Below are 17632 nucleotides of genomic sequence, written 5' to 3' on the forward strand. Positions count from 1 at the left end.
TTGGGTACAAAGCCATCTCTCAACAAGAATAACGAAATATTTGCTGGGATGTATATGATTTTTTCCCAATTTGGTCATCATTAGCTGTTATGAATATTTCTTCCTCAAATATAAATACCCTTGATATTAAGTGGTCAAATTATTATTTATCACTAGTAACTTGTGTCCTTCATAAAATGATTAGTCCAAAGGGCCATGTTTCCACACGTCTTGGAGATTTTTTTTGGTAGGCCACAAGGTTTTTATAATTAGTGATAGTACTTGATGATGGTTTTTGACTTTCTCCAACAAAGTTAATATATTTTAATCAGACTTTTTATGTTACCCTTCTAGGGTTTCATGCATTCAACTAGGAAGAAGAAGAGCTTGGGAGGGTGTATCAAATTAGTGCCCCCACCCTTGAGGAGCTAGTTATATACAATTACATAAATGCCTCTTATTAGTGGGCAAAGAATAAAAACAACCTACATAAAGACCATAAGGCCCATCACACAAGGGAAATAAAATAAAGTAAAATAAATGCATAGCATACAACCTTATCTAAACTCCCCTTCAAATTGATGTGGGGAAAACATCAATTTTCCCACAAGGAAGTCTTGGTGTGCATGGGTTATGGATTTAGTGAAGATATTAGCAAATTACAGCTCAAAGGAGATATGTGGAAGGGTGATGTTTTCCGCCATAAATTGATCATGAATGAAATGACAGTCAATCTCCCCTTGAGAGGACATGATGATTGAAAAAAGGATGAGCACTCAAGGAAGGTAACATCCTTAGAAATATACCTCCGACTAAAATGAGGATCAAAACATCTATAGCTTTTCTAGACAAGAGAGTGACCAAGGAAAACACATTTAATAGACTTAAGGTCAAACTTATGTCTCGAAGGATTCATATCATGAACAAAATAGACATACCTGAAGACTCTAAGAGGTGAATTGAAGGTGGGTTCATTAGGAAGAAGTTGATGAGGGGATTGAAGGCTTAACACTCTTGATGGCTGCCGGTTAATAAGATACACAATAGTCTTGACAACATCTCCCCAAAAGCAAGTAGGAACATGACTCTAGAACAATAACCCACAAGCAACTTCAACCACATGCATATTCTTCCTCTCAACAACCCCATTCTGCTGTGGAGTACAACTTCATGAGATTTGGTGAATAGTGCCCTGTCTTTAAGAAACACACAAAGATGATTTTCAAAGTACTTTGTATTGTCAGATCTTGTTATCTTAATTCTTTTCTCAAATTGGGTTTCCACTATATTCTTGAAATTTTGAACAATAATAGGAATTTCATCACAATGTTTCATCAAGTAAAGCCATGTATATTGAGTGTAGCCATCGATGAAGAGAATAAAGTATGTATACTCACCCATGCAAGGAATGATATATGGCCCTCAAACATCAGTATGAATAAAATGGAAAGCAACATTACTTCATCTATTACTCGCAAAATATGTGGTTTTACATTGTTGGATAAATGACAAACTTCACATTGAGGATTCAAGTTGGAAACTAAATTGAACAAATTTAGAAACAAAAGTTTTACAGACTTAAGGACATATGACCAAGATGATAGTGGCACCATTGCAAAAGATTCAATTTCTCATTGGAACAAGACTCATCCTAGCTCAACAATCCATATTTTGAAGCTTCATAAAGAAGGTAAACTCCATCGACTTCATGCCCACTTTCAATCATCTTCCTTGTGACCAGATCTTGAAAAACACAGTGGGTAGGAAAAAAGGTTACAGAGCAATTATGGGACTTGGTAAGAGAAATGACAAATAACAAGTTTTTATGCAATTGAGGAACATGAAGAATAAATCCAAGGGAAAGGTTATGGCTAAGTTTGACTTCTCCCTGACCCCAAGATAGGGGTTTGAGATCCACCTGTAATAGTGATCTTACCCTTCCCAGGAGTTAACTTATATGAAGTAAAATGTGAAGGCATAATAGTCATATGGGTACTAGTCCCAGAATAAACAATCCATGGATTGGAGGATGTGGAACAAGCAAGTGCAGTACCTGTGTTAGCACATGCACTAGATGGATTACTAGAGCTAGATAAGGATGATGTCCCACTCTTTTCCAAGTGCAATAGAAGACTCCAAAGTTTATCCTTCATGTCATAGGAGTCATGGGAGGGAATGGTCACATCAGAAGACTAACCCTCATTACCAACTATGGCCAAATGAGCATTGCCTTACTTTCCAGTTTTAAACTTGTTCGGTTTCAAGTGAGGATTGAATTTCCAACATCTTTCTTTAGTATGTCTTGGTTCCTTGCAATATTCATAGATGACATCATTAGTCTTCTCAATTGTAGGATGCTTACTACCTACAACTTGGCTTGGGCTTAGAGGACATAAAAGCAAAGTGCTCAATCATAGAGGGTTGCGTAATGGCTGCCCATCTACTTTCTTCCCCTTAAATAAGAAAGTAAGTAGTACCTAGAGAGACAACACCCACACTCAGAATACTTTACGTAGTGAAATCAAACTTAGGATTCAGGCCAGCCAAAAAGTCAAAGAACCTGTTCTCCTCAATGTACTTGAATTGATGAACATCTATGGGATCCTTCAATTCAAGAGCTTTCAAGTGGTTCATTTCTTTCCAAAGAAACTTTAGAGAGGAGAAATACATAGTCATTGTTCTCTCCCCTTGGTGCATACTACAAGCTCCTCTCTTAAGATGATATACTCTAGCAACATGAGTTATCCTGTTCCCACTTTGCAAACTTAGGGTCTTCAATTTTCGGCTTCATCTCCTTGCCTTTAATGAATAATCCTAACTTACCTCTCCATGTGATAGTAAGTTTATCTGATTGGGGCCACTCCAAAAAGTTGGTCCTATCAAGTTTTACAGTGGTTATCATACCACTAGAGACATCAACATTTCCAGGAAACACATTGGAACCAATTTGTGCAACCTTTGGTGATTTCATACCTCACAAACAACTTTCTCAACAACCAAGGAGCACCCCAACATCCAACTAGAATACAAACAAACCCCAAAATAAAAGGCTCAAACTTGGTTGAAGGCTAGAAAAGGGGCCAAAAAGCTGGCTGGCGGTAAAATAGAGGGAGAAAAAAACTCCCAAAAATTTTTTAGTGCTCAGAAAAGTACAGGATCACTTCCTATCACTCCCAAAATATAAAACAACCTAGAAGAACTAGGTTTTGTAGGATAAAAGCCCATCAATCAAGAGAAGCAAGCTTCTAAACCAGATTTGGAATTTCTGTGATTTTCCACTTGAAAAATCTATAATAGATCATAGAGGCATCAAAAAGCAATGAGAGATATACCAAAGTTCATCTAAGACCAGGGCGAATCAAACCATACAATTTTTAGAGATTGCCACCGTCACCTGTATGGACTGCTGATGTCATCCGATGACAGTCTAATGTTAGTAGCTCATCCTCCAAGAAAAAAACAGTAGAGAAAGACTTTCCCAAGAACTTATAGTTGCCTTGATACCAACTTGCAATATCTATGGTTTTGTTGAGAAAGAAAACAAGAAGAAGAAGAAGAGAAGAGAGAAAGAAGGTTTGAATGAAGAAGAGAGTTACTGTTCACTCTCTCAAACTTGTGGTTTATAATTTAGAGAGAAATTACAAGTAAGCCTTCACATGGGCGTCCAAATACAAAAGAGCATGAAATGAAAAAGTTACTGTTGCCCCTAACAATCTCAACAGAAAGGTACCAAGGTCAAGCCATAGGCAAGTCAACCTAATTTTAACAGTCTGAACAGTCACAATGAGAATGGCTATGAAAGATCCATTGTAGGAGTTGTCAATAATCTACCTAGTGGTTGTTCTCCTGCATTTCAGAACACAAAGAAACTAGATGAGTTAGCCTAAAAATACATATAGATGTCATAGATTACACACATGCAAAAGGGAAAGGAATGAAGTATCACAATGCCCTTTTTTACTCCTAGTGGAGGGTGTCCACTGAAAATTTTATTAATAATCAGCAAAAAATAATCATCCTATGAGGGAGAGGGTTGTAGAAACCTTAACCCTCTAGAAAATCTGTACACCGATTTATCAAACCTAACCAATATTTTGTCATATTCAATTTAAAAAATCCATGAAAGATAAACTATCCTATTCACAGAAAACAGATATCCCTGAACCATCATAAAAAATTAACTTTTGAATATGAACAGGAAGACCATCTAAGTTATTAAAGTATGTACTGTCTTGGATATCACAAGCAAGGTCTGCTAAAGCATCTGCAACCTCATTCCCCTCCTGTAAGGTGTGTGTTAGAGAAACAACCATCCCTTCCAACGCTTTCTCCAACTGTTGTTTCCATACCAAAGTTTCCATGCCTTGTAGGAGTGTACAGTCCCAATATTTAGGAGACCAATACTTTATACTTTCAGGGAATCTAAAACTCATGAGGCAGTAATTCTAGAAACTATACTCTTGTCATAGTGTAAGACTGTGGGGAAGTTCTCATTTCATAGCAGTTAATACAATGTGGATTTGGATTCATTTGAACTATCATATCCAAATTCTTTAATGGAGGGAAAAGCGTTTCATCTACACACTGTAACCACCTTTGGAAGAAGCATGTACAAGAGTACCTTGCTTTTTCCATTGTTTGCAATAAAGAGTCATGAGTGAACATGCTCAAAATATTCCCAACAATAGTGAACATGCGGAAGAAATTAATGTATTCTCCAGCTTAGCTGAGTTCTGGCTATGTGTTTTTTTTTTGAGAAGGTAAGCATGGAATTATGTTAAAAAGAGAAAAGTATGCAAAGATTCTTGTTCTGGTTAATTATATAACAGAATCGAATATTTTTTTTCATTATTTTCTTTTCAGAAGGTAAGCACAAAATCTTGCTAAGAGAATGGTACACAAGGATCTCTCTCTCTCTCTCTCTCTCACTCTTTCTTGTATGTGCAGCTGAATCTCAAGAAGTCCCTTGCTGCTTCTCCCTCTGTCCTTTCTCTAACTTCTTCTATTTCTTAGGGTAGAGTTCATTGTTGCATGGACTCTCCTAAATGGATGAAGTGTCATGTTGGGCATACATTAGGTTCCAACACTCCATGGATTTGTGAAGGAAACTTCTATGTGACATTTTTCTTTTTCTCCTTATTCAACATAAACAAATAGCTAATGTGCATATGGAATGCCATTTTTCCTATAAAATGTTATTAACAAAGCTAATTTTTACCTAGGTTTATAATGTTAATGTTTCGACTGCTGCTACAGAAGTCCGAATAGGAAGAGGAGAAGAAGAAGAAGAAGAAGAAGAAGAAGAAGAAGAAGAAGAAGAGAAGAAGAAGGGTCTGTCGAAAATCTGATGGTTAACCATCCAGTCGACCCCCTTAATCTATATTAGATTCTAATCATGTTTACAAAGACAGAAATGCCCTTACTTAAGTGTGGGGCAGAGTAACTCTAATAACACAGCCACATAAGCAAGTTACTTAATAAACAGAAGAAGACTAAACTACCCCTATTCGGCACATCTTAATACTCCCCCTCAAGCTGGAGAATATATGTCATATAATCCCAGCTTGTTACATAGATAGTTCACTTTCCCTGAGCTTAGAGCTTTTGTAAACAAATCTGCCCACTGGTCATTGGAGCCCACATGTTCTGTATTTATCTCTCCGGCAAGAACCTTCTCTCTCACAAAGTGGCAATCAACCTCTATGTGCTTTGTTCTCTCATGAAAGACAGGATTGGAAGAGATATGGAGTGCAGCTTGGTTGTCACAGTACAATTTCATAGGTTTATCCATGTGAAACCCAATTTCTTGTAGAAGATTCCTCAGCCACACTAATTCACAGGTAGTGTGAGCCATGGCCCTATATTCGGCTTCAGCACTGCTTTTGGCTACAACCGTCTGCTTTTTACTCTTCCATGTCACAAGGTTTCCTCCCAGAAATGTGCAATAGCCTGTAGTAGATCTTCTGTCACTCACTGAGCCTGCCCAGTCTGCATCTGTATACCCAACTACTTCAAGTTTTCCTCCTTGTTTATACAATAGCCCACGGCCTGGAGCTCCTTTCAGATACCTCACAATTCTAAGGACTGCATCCCAGTGAGGTATACGAGGGTTCTGCATGAATTGGCTCACCACACTGATTGCAAAGGAGATGTCGGGTCTCATGATAGTCAGATAGTTCAGCTTTCCCACTAGTCGTCTATACCTTCCAGGATCTTCAAATACTTCTCCTGTATCACTGCTCAACTTAACATTTGGTTTCATAGGGGTCTCAGCCGGTTTTGCACCTAACAGTCCTGTTTCTTCCAATAGATCAAGGACATATTTCCTTTGACACAGATTCACACCTTGTTTTGACTTGGCAACCTCTATTCCCAAGAAATACTTTAATGTTCCAAGGTCCTTTGTTTGAAAATGATTTTGCAGAAATGCTTTTAGTTTGCCAATCGCCAATTTATCACTACCAGTGATGACAATATCATCCACATAGACCACTAATAAAATCTTCCCAGCTTCTGAGTCATAGCTGAACACTGAGTGATCAACCTGGCATTGCTTCATTCCAAAACTCTTCACCACTTCACTGAACTTCCCAAACCAAGCACGTGGAGATTGCTTCAACCCATAAATTGCTTTCTTCAGCTTGCACACCTTACCACCCTCCCCCTGAGCAACAAACCCAGGTGGTTGCTCCATATATACTTCCTCCACTAGATCACCATGGAGGAAGGCATTCTTTATGTCAAGTTGAAGGAGAGGCCAATCATACATAACTGCCAAAGAAGTTAGGACACGAACAGAACCAATTTTAGCCACCGGAGAGAATGTCTCCATGTAGTCCACACCATACAACTATGAGTAACCTTTAGCAACAAGTCTGGCCTTCAGATGTTCCACACTACCATCTGGCAAGTATTTCACAGTATACACCCATTTGCAGCCCACAGCATGCTTCCCAAGTGGGAGAGTAGTGAGTTTCCACGTTTGAGTATGTTGAAGAGCAGAAAGTTCCTCCTCCATTGCCCGCCGCCATCCAGGTGAACTAAGAGCTTCTTGAACATTGTTAGGTATGTAAATAGAAGACAAAAGTGAAACAAACTGGCAATGTGAGGTAGAAAGATGAGATAATGAAACAAAATTGGAAATGGGATGGAGTGTAGAACTACGTTTACCTTTCCGTAAGGCAATGGGTAGGTCAAGATCTGAAGGTTCAGCAATAGGAGCCATGAGAGGATCCGCAGACGAGGTAGAAGTAGGAAGAGGGGCCGGTGTCGTTCGACGTGTATACACTTGTCGGATCGGTGGTCGTTCAGTGGTGACCTGCACTGGATGAGGAGATGAGTCTACTCCAACAACAGCCTCTGGAACTGAATCACTGACTGGAAGGGGAAGAGGAGGTAAGGGTGAGGACAAGGGTGCTTCAGGACGGGAGAAGAAGGGAACAGACTCAAAAAATGTGACATCAGGGCAGACATAGCACTTTCGGGCAATGGGATTATAACACTTGTACCCTTTTTGAGTCCGAGAGTAGCCAAGGAAGACACATTTAATTGAGCGTGCATCTAGCTTGTCTATTCCAGGACTCAGATTATGAACAAAGCACACACAACCAAAGACACGAGGAGTTTAATGGAAACGGAGATAAAGTGGGAAACAAGATGGAGAAGGGGGACCGACCATGAAGAATAAAAGAGGGTATCCGATTAATGAGAAAACATGCAGTGAGTATAGCATCACTCCAAAACCGTTTAGGAACATTCATGTGGTGAAGCATAGACCGAGCAATTTCAAGAAGATGACGATTCTTCCGTTCAGCCACCCCATTTTGTTGAGGGGTGAAAGCACATGATGTCTGATGAATAATGCCATGCTGTTCTAAATACTGTTGAAATGCAGTAAGAAAATATTCACGACCATTATCTGAACGGAGAACTTTGATTGGAACACCAAATTGTGTACGTATTTCAGCATGAAATTTTTGAAAAATGGAAAATAATTCACTTCTTTCTTTCATTAAGTAAATCCATGTCATTCTTGAACAATCATCAATAAAGGAGACAAAATACTTGTACCCATTGTAAGACTCAATTTTGATTGGACCCCAAACATCTGAATGAACCAAAGATAAAGGACTCAACATGCGACTTTCAACTCTTGGACTAAAGGACACACGACGGTGTTTACCAAACTGACATGACTCACATTGTAAAACTGACAACTGACTCAATGATGGAACCAACATCTTGAGAACCTTGAGAGATGGATGTCCCAGTCGGCAATGCCATTGTAGAGGAATAAGGGAGGTCTGAAGTGCAATTGAAGATCCACCGCCGTCAAGGTAATACAATCCACCAGCTTCATGCCCCCCACCAATCTTCTTCCCCGTCTTGAGATCCTGAAAAACACAAGTGGAAGGAAAGAAGGTAACAGAACAGTTAAGAGCTTTGGTTATTTTACTAACAGACATAAGATTGAATGGAAACTTAGGTACATATAAAACAGATGATAAGGGGACAGAAACCAAGTCAACATTACCAACACCACAAATGGGAGATGAGGACCCATTGGCAAGTGTAACAGTTTGTGATGTGGAGGTTTCAGAAAGAGAAGAGAACACACCTGGAGTCCCGGTCATATGATCTGAGGCTCCAGAGTCAATAATCCAGGAAGGAGTTTTAGATGACATGCAAGCAATACCTGATTGGGCATATGTGGTAGTGGTATGCTGTGAAGTAGTTTGAAGGAACCGTTCATACTCATCACGCGGAGCACTCACCATCTCCCTCCCAGAAGTAGATGTAGATGTGGGAGGTGTTCGGTCTGCCAGTTTACTGTCACTAATAGCAACCTCGCCTGCTACAGCATGATTAGCCCATTTAGAGGGAGGGCCATGTAGGTCATAACAGAAATTCACTGTGTGTCCATCCCTACCACAATGAGTACATTTCCTTGTAGAATTATTTTTTCCTCTACCACGGCCTCCCCCTGAATCACGGCCACCCCGACCAATCATGGAATTGCCACGGCCCCCTCTGGAATGACCTCCTCCTCTTGTACTATGTCCACCACCTCTAGCTGTCACAAGTGCTGATCTATCATACTGTGTGGGGTTCTCTGTCTGGCCCAAAGAAATTCTACGAAGTCTTGAGAATACTTCCTCAAGTGTAGGAAGAGTAGAGCCCCCCAATATTTGAGCTCTAACTGGTTCATATTCTGAATTCAGCCCCACTAAAAATCTTATAACATCAAGTTGCTCCTTTTGCTGTTGCTGAACTTGAATATCTGGAGTAAGGGGATGATAGACATTGAGTTCATTCCTTATATTCTTCATACAGGCATAGTACTCTTCTAGTGTTTTGGTTCCTTGTTGTAGATCAAAGTACTCCTGATACAGCTGATATACTCTTGTTGTGTTGTCTTGTCAAGAATATAGCTTCTTAGCATGCTCCCATATATCCTTAGCCGTATCAAGGAACATGAAGTTGGCACTGATTTTGGGTTCCATACTATTCCACAGCCAAGTCATGATTTGAGCATCTTCTTGTTCCCAATCATCAAACCCTGGAGAGTCAACCGGTGGCTTCTCGTCTCTTACATGCTTTACTTTCTTCTTTGCCTTGAGAAAAACTTCCACTGATTTAGCCCATGGAACATAGTTCTCTCCATTTAGCTTAATTGAGGTCATTTGTACCCCTAGGTAGTCGGAGGAAATTACTACACTAGGTTTCTGATCATTGTAGCCATCTCCTATTGTTGCCATTGTACTCTTTCACAGTTGTCTCTAACTTTACTTCTCAGCTACAAGCTAATTGATGTTGTTCACAGTTTGATATTTCAGCACCTATTGCAGTCTCTAAACACCACAGTGGAAGCACACACTTGTTCTTATTCACACTACTGCTGACTTCACACACTTACGTCCCACATAAGCATCAGTTTACCATTCACTAATCACAAGTAGAGGCCTTCTTACAACCACTCAAGCACCACAACACAGCCAAATCTGCTGCACCCAGTTCAGACTTGTTTAACACACTTAAGAGGGCATTACACAACCACAAGGAGTTCGGCAAGGTCACTGCATTCTACCTTACACCACTCAGCCACTTACAGCAGCCCTAACACCATTCGGCTACTGCACACACAGCCCTTCCTAGGGCAACAATGAACTAGTTCTCTAGGTTCTACTCAATACTAACAGCTTCTTGTAGGGTTTCTACCTAGAAATATAAGTGACACTAGAAGAAGAGAGAACCGACCTTCCTTTGAGAATATCAATCAATCATTCACTGCTGAAGTCACTTTCCTTGTTGAAGAGGGTTATGCGCAGCAGAGAGACAAGCTGTAATGTTTCTGACCTAGGGCGAACCAGTCCTCTCCATCGACTGACCAGAAACGAAGGTGAAGAGTCACGAACAATGCTGAGGTGCTTTACCAACTGACTTAGATCAGGAACCTTGCTCTGATACCATGTTTCGACTGCTGCTATAGTAGTCCGAACAGGAAGAGGAGAAGAAGAAGAAGAAGAAGAAGAAGAAGAAGAGAAGAAGAAGGGTCTGTCGAAAATCTGATGGTTAACCATCCAGTCGACCCCCTTAATCTATATTAGATTCTAATCATGTTTACAAAGACAAAAATGCCCTTACTTAAGTGTGGGGCAGAGTAACTCTAATAACACAGCCACATAAGCAAGTTACTTAATAAACAGAAGAAGACTAAACTACCCCTATTCGGCACATCTTAACAGTTAAAATTCAAAACAGTATGGACTGTTTTAATAGTTTATACTTTTCTATAGATATCTTGACAGTCCTTGTTTCTTCATTTTACTGACTCAGACACTTGGACACATTAGATCTGATTTCCATGCCCATGTCTGTGTCCATGTAACATAGGGTAGATGGTGTTAACTATGTCCGACAGTAAACAAGTTTTGACAATTTGCTGTGTCAGTGTGCTTTCTTATGGATAGTACTTTGTGGGTCAAATCTCTAAGAGACCCAGTCCATTTTAACAACAGGAAACATAAATTTAGCGAATGGTATACAAGTTGTGAATCACACCTGCAGTAAATCAGAAAAATATAGAAAACAGAAAAGGAAGAAAAAATAATGGAAGGTTTCAGCAAAAGTTTATGGAAGAAGAAGTGGAAGGAAGAGAGAAGAGAAGATGTTCGATCCCTTCTCTAGTCCCCTCAAGATGTCTTTTATTTCTAAATCTAAAACTGAGTACAATTCCTTAGATGTCCTTGATAGGGCGACCAACACTTAAAGAACGAATAAAAAATAAACAAAAAGAGGCCCATAAATAAAATAACATAAACTTAAAACATAACATAAAAGAAATAAAAACACCAAGGCCCATTCATCCAATTCTCACTACACTCCCCCTTAATTTAAGTGTAGATGTCAATCATGCTCAGCTTGCTTACATAATGTTGAAGCTTTGCCTTTGGAACCCCCTTAGTCAAGAAATCTACTAGCTGCTCTTCTAGTCTTCTGATGCAATGAAGGGAAGGCGCACCTCTCCTAAGGCCACTCCCGTATAAAGTGTTTGTCTATCTCAATGTGCTTAGTTCTATCATGCTGAACTGGGTTGTGAGCAATGATAATAGCAGCCTAGTTATCACAATATAACATCGGTGGCTTGTCAAATTAGACACCCATCTCATCAAGGAGAGATCTAAGTCATAACAATTCAGAAATCCCATGGGCCATAGTCCTATATTCTACTTCAACTAAAGATCTAACAACCATTGTCTGCTTTTTACTCCTCTAGGAAACAATATTCCTAGCTACCATAGCACAATAGCCTGATTTGGACCTCCTATCATCAACATTACTTGCCTAATCAGCATCTGTATATACCTCTACCTTTATATGACCATGTTTAGCAAACAATATGCCCTTCCCAGGAGTTCCCTTAAGATTGCACAGTACCCTTTCTACCGCAGCCATATGTGTGTCTTTGGGAGAATGCATGAATTGGCTAATACTGACAACATATGAAATGTTTGGACGAGTCATATAAAGATAAAGAAGTTTCCCCAACAACCTCTAAAACACTCCCCTGTCAACTAAAGGCTTTCCATCACTAGCTGAGAGTTTATGATTCACATCAATAGGGGTGGAGGTAGGTTTAGCACCAAGTTTTTCAGTCTCGATAAGAAGATCCAACACATATTTCTGCTAAGAAATGAAGACACCTTCTTTAGATCGAGCAACTTCAATGCCTAGAAAATACCTCAACTCCCCTAAGTCTTTAATCTCAAATTCAGAGTTAAGTAACTTCTTGAGATCATTGATTTCTTGTGTATCACTACCAGTAACAACAATATCATCCACATAAACAATAAGAAATGTGACCAAAGTATATCTCCTCTTAACAAAGAGGGTATGATCTGATTGAGTCTGAGTATATCTGTACTGGACAAGATCAACCCTAAACCTATCAAACCAAGCACATGGAGATTGTTTCAAACATACCAGGGGGAGAGACATCTTCAATTTGAGAAAGTGAGAAAGTGACTTCTTTAGTGAGGTCGTTTCAAACAAAGTGAGATTGTTTCAAACAAAGTGAGATTGTTTCAAACAAAGAGGGTATGAAATTGAGAAAGTGACTTCTTCAATTTGCACACCTTGCCTTGCATCTCCTTACCATACATACCAGGGGGAGAGACATCTATACTTCTTTAGTGAGGTCACCATTCAAAAATGCATTTTGAACATCAAACTGATAAAGGGGCCAATCATAGTTCACTGCGCAAGATAAAAGAACCCTCATTGAAGTCATTTTAGCAACCGGAGAAAAGGTCTCAGTGTAATCTATCCCATGCACCTGTGTATATCCCTTGACAATAAGATGCAACTTATATCTCTCAAACGACCCATCAACATGATACTTAATAGTGTAAACCCATTTACACCCAATAGGTTCCTTCCTAGCTGGCAAGTCAACAATGTCCCAGGTATTATTTTTATAGAGTGCTTCTATTTTAACCCTCATGGCATCCCTCCATTATGGTTTGGCTAGGGCTTCGATCACTAACTTTCGGATGGGTTAAGGGGAAATGGAGGCTGGAAAGTAGTAGTAGAATGGGGACAATAGGTTGTAAGAAAAATGTTTGGAAATACAATGAGTTGTACTTTTTTGCTTACCTTTTCTCATAGAAATGGGAAGGTCAAGGTCTAGAAACGGAGGTGCTGGTGGTAGAGATGTCAGACCTGTCCTGTTTAGTGATTGGGAATACCTGAGACTCAACTGGAGATGTGAAAACAATCTGTGCTTGCCTTAGTCTTTGTCGCTGATACCACCTTCGGAGAATAGGATGAGTGGTAAAAACAATACTTGCTGATGTTGTTCATTCATTCATTGCAATAAAATATCTTCTTAAAAGGCAATGAAAGTTGTCAAATCATTATTTTTCATGTGAGAAATAAGAATTTCAGACCCTAACATAGACTTGTTCGGGCTTGCCTTGAGGGGCATGGTACAAAGGCGACTCATAGAATCAAGAATGCAATATGTTTTACATCACATTATCTACTTGAAGCAATGCAATTAAGGAAAAAAAGAGATTGTGGGTTTTACATGCTTGAAAATGCTTTATATGTTTGCTTTTATTTTTAAATTTTCATTTGAATACACTTCACATGTTATGTTTATGCATTTTAATTTTAGATAATAGGTTTTCTAAATCATTTATTTTAAAAATTAAGTTTATATTTTTTATTAACATTATGTTTAATATTTTTATATTTTTTTTGCATTTTTTAAAAATTTTTTGGCATTTTTTTTGAATTTTCTGACTTTTTTTTTTATTTTTAGCTTTTTTTTTTGTAACGCCTCGCCTTGCGCCTTAGGCGCAAATTGGCCCTTGCACTTTTTTGCACCTTGCGCTTTTTAAACACTGGACTTGGCAATCAAGTTGGGTTGGGTTGAGTTAGGTTAATGCATCTTTCGGTTCATTTCAGGTCGGATAAGCTTTTGGGTTGGGTCAACAAAGGCTAGACCTTAACCCTAAATATTCAGGTTATGGTTGACCCATGGATCAAATGGGTCAATGGTTCATCCGCTAAGGTTAACTTGTCTTTGACCAAGTTAATGGTTTACACCAAAAATATGGGTTTAATCATCCAGTTCAAATGGTTCAACCATCCAGGTCAACATTGGTTTGAAAATAGGCGACCCAATAGTGACCCGTGATCCAACCCGAAATATTTTTTAGGGTCGGGTTAGGTAAGCCCAACTTCTAGTTCGGGTCATTGCATAGGGGACTCTAACCTTCTTTTTTCACAACCTGCTTTTTTCGGGTTAGGCCAACTTTTTTCCAAGTCTAGTATCATGAGTAGAGACCAACTAGTTACTAATGCAGTCAATCTGGCCCTTAATTGAATAGCCAATACTTTGATTACCCTGGTGGTATATATTAAAATAGATGATGCAGGTAAGGAATACCATATTTTACTTGTATGACATTCTAACAAACCATAATTCTTTGAATGTTTTTCAGCATCTTTTTTTCTCCTAAACTGCTTGGATACTTCTATGTCAGGAAATGGTGAAAGGAAACAAATTAATTTTCTCATTTGATGATACAAAGAAAGCCCGCTTTGGTATACTTCCACGGTATGCAAAAGATGAGCTTCTAATTAAGTGGTTTGAGCTTCCAAATTGCTTTATATTTCATAATGGTAAGGCCTTTTCCCTTCTCTTTCATTCTTTTACTCTCCTGCTTTCATGTTTGTAAGAATGGCTTCCAACAATGCTATATGGTTCAACAGGCTCAGTTTTTCTTCTATTTTTGGTTTAGTAATTCTATATCTTATTTTGTCTATTTAATTGAGGTTTAACTAGCCAAACCTAGTGATATGAGCCAAGTGTTAATTTAAGCATAAATCTGTTCATCTAGGAAACTGAGATGTGTACATTTAATATATTCGTAGATGTTGTATTCACTAAAACCTTGGCCACTATGTAGAAATACTTTTAGATAATGACATATCAGAGTCTATATGTCATCTATGATGATTTGGGATTAAGGGTTGATGAGATTTGCAAGTGGCTTATGCTAATCTGCATGCAGGTATTTTAGTTTTGGATGTTGAAGTTTGAAAGAAAAGGAAAGGAAGTACTCTTCAACAGACATAACTGGATAAATGGAATTTGTATATAACATAGTTGTCAAGGCACCAAGGTGAATCTTGGTAACAGGGGGCACCCTGTTGCCTAGGTGGACTTTTTAAAAATAAAAAGTCATAAAGCCTGGTAATTCCTTAGTTTTCATAGCAATCAGAAGTAATCTTTCACTAATAATTACCAATAATTCTCATCAAATAAATATATACTTCATACAAGTCATATCAAAACATAGAAAATCAACATATCCATGAGAAGAAAAAAACGAAAGAAATGATAGCTTGGATAATATAGGGGCTGAGCCCTTGTTTTCTCCTAGGGAGAAGAAGATCGTCCTAGAAAAAGGAAAGGAAAAAACTTAGAAAATAAAGAGGATAAGGGGTGGATTCCCTCTTTTGTCCCAAAAAGGAAGAAAAGAGGGGCAAAAGAAAAGGAAAGAAGAAGACATGGTTGCTTGTGTCTTGGTTGGATAAAATCTTTAAGTTCTTCCTTTCTCATATGTTCAGGTTTTCAAGTCTTTTAGGGTTCAGGACATCATCCGGTGACTTGTGTGTTTATTTGTTTTTTTGAAAGGTAAAAGTAATGTGTTCAAAAGAGGGAGAGGGCCCCTCAAATCATATTTACATTAGAACTAGAAACATGTAAAGAGCTACATCCAAAAATATATTAAACTTGGAAATTAGCATTGAAAATGATCTTCTCTCAGTTGTTTGCTGATTGAACCCAAACAAATAAGAAAATAAAAAGAAACTAATATAATAATGATGAAAATGTTCAAAATAAATAATTTAGTCTTATAGTGTCTGTTGTAATATATAATATCATAAAATAAAAAAATATAAAAATATTATGTGGCACCTTATACAAAAATAACTAGGTGCGTGGGCAAGGCAATCCTCCATGGGTGCCTTGTTGCCTAGATGTCATCTTGACAACTATAGAATATAACTTAATTTTAATGTAGCAAATGGGCAAGGGCCGAGTTTGGTGGTGTAAATGTATCTTTTTCGTAAGGAAAGTTTATTTCCTTTTAGTTATGGTATCATACTTTCTCCAGGAAACTTTGGTAGTTGTCTAAGATACAGGAAAAACATCAAGCAACTCTAGTTGAGGGGTTAACCAGAAGAACATCTGTTTTAGTGACTCACTATCACCCTTGTTTTTCTTCAGTGAAGTTCCTCCATTTCTTCCTTGATCATTCATGGAAAACTGATTCAGATTTCAGTCATGACTTCTTAAGCACTTGATTGATTGCTTAAATTGAAAATTTCACCAACCCATTTTTGAAAAATGAGTGGATCTGCTGAATGGTGAACCATTTCAGTTGCATCTAACCCTTGTATTTGGTATGCTAAAATCTTTATTCTCATTCATAATTAGTATTGTAAAACTTATGAGTTATTGATAAAAAAAATAATTAGATTGTAAAAAGTAATGATGTGAGACTAGGTTGTAGGACCCTTGGATGCTTCAGATACGAAGTTCCAGGGATAATGCTTTGTTAACTCCTTAATTTTGCTGGACTAGGAACAGGTTATTAAAGTACTCCAAAAAAAAATTAAAGAAAAGGGCCTTCCTTTCCAGGTTGATCTTCTAACCCAGTCCTATGGGTGGGCTGAAATAATTTGCTTAGGAAAGAAAGGGGCCTGCAATCCATTTTAATAGGACAGCAGGCCCTAAAAGAATTAAATTTATATTTTTTTTGATAAATAAGAATTATTTATAAAGGGGATACCACTTGTCCTATCATAACAAGAGGGCTATTCTCTCTCCTCTAGCCAGTTTAAGTTCCAGCAGGGAATTTTCAATTACAGACTTGGATGAAGCAAAACAAAGGCCAAATGAAAGTGTAAATGAATTCATTACACGCTAGAGAAACATAAATCTTCAGTGTGTTGAGCAATTAAAGAAACTTCAACAATACAAATGTGTGCCAACAATCTCTTGTTAGAGATTGCTACCTTTGTAGGCACAACAGAACCGCAATTGTTTGATGCATTGGTTTCTAAAGCCAGCAACATGGAGAGACAAGTTGCTAGGCACAAGACTATGGCATGCAAGCCTAATCCTCCTTCAGAAATGAAAAAGGATGGCAAAAAGCCTGTAGACAAAAGAGAGGTGGTGGCCATCTTTGTTAATGTTAAAAAGAAGGATAAGGATAAAGGAAAGGATGTCCCTAAGCCCATGACTTTGCAAGAAAGAAGGGAAAAGAAGTATTCCTTTGAAAGTGAAGATGTACAAGGAACTTTTGATGATCTCATGGCAATAAATGCTTTTAAATTGCTAGATATAAAGTGACCAAGTGATGTCAACAAGACTAAGGACCCAAAGTATTGTCCTTATCATAGGATGGTTAGTCATCCCATAAAGGATTGTTTTGTCCTTAAGGACAATATCCAATCAATAATAGACAAAGAGGAATTAAATTAGCGGAACCTTCTGCAAAAGAGACTATTGCAATTACTAACAATATATCTCTTGTAGAAGAAAAGGCTCCAACCATCCCTTCTTTATATG

General features: G+C 38.3%; 1 protein-coding gene across 1 annotated transcript in view; it reads left to right on the forward strand.

Moving 5' to 3' along the window:
- Positions 1-17632, forward strand: part of CCD1 (carotenoid cleavage dioxygenase 1) — a 30452-nt gene that overhangs the window by 4782 nt on the left and 8038 nt on the right. Inside the window, exon 9 of the mRNA XM_010242956.3 lies at positions 14532-14670. Within this exon, the coding sequence (XP_010241258.2) occupies positions 14532-14670 (139 nt within the window). The remainder of the gene's footprint in view (positions 1-14531; positions 14671-17632) is intronic.

This window comes from Nelumbo nucifera, chromosome 2, assembly GCF_055504915.1.
Source record: "Nelumbo nucifera cultivar China Antique chromosome 2, China Antique-T2T, whole genome shotgun sequence".
NCBI lineage: Eukaryota > Viridiplantae > Streptophyta > Magnoliopsida > Proteales > Nelumbonaceae > Nelumbo > Nelumbo nucifera.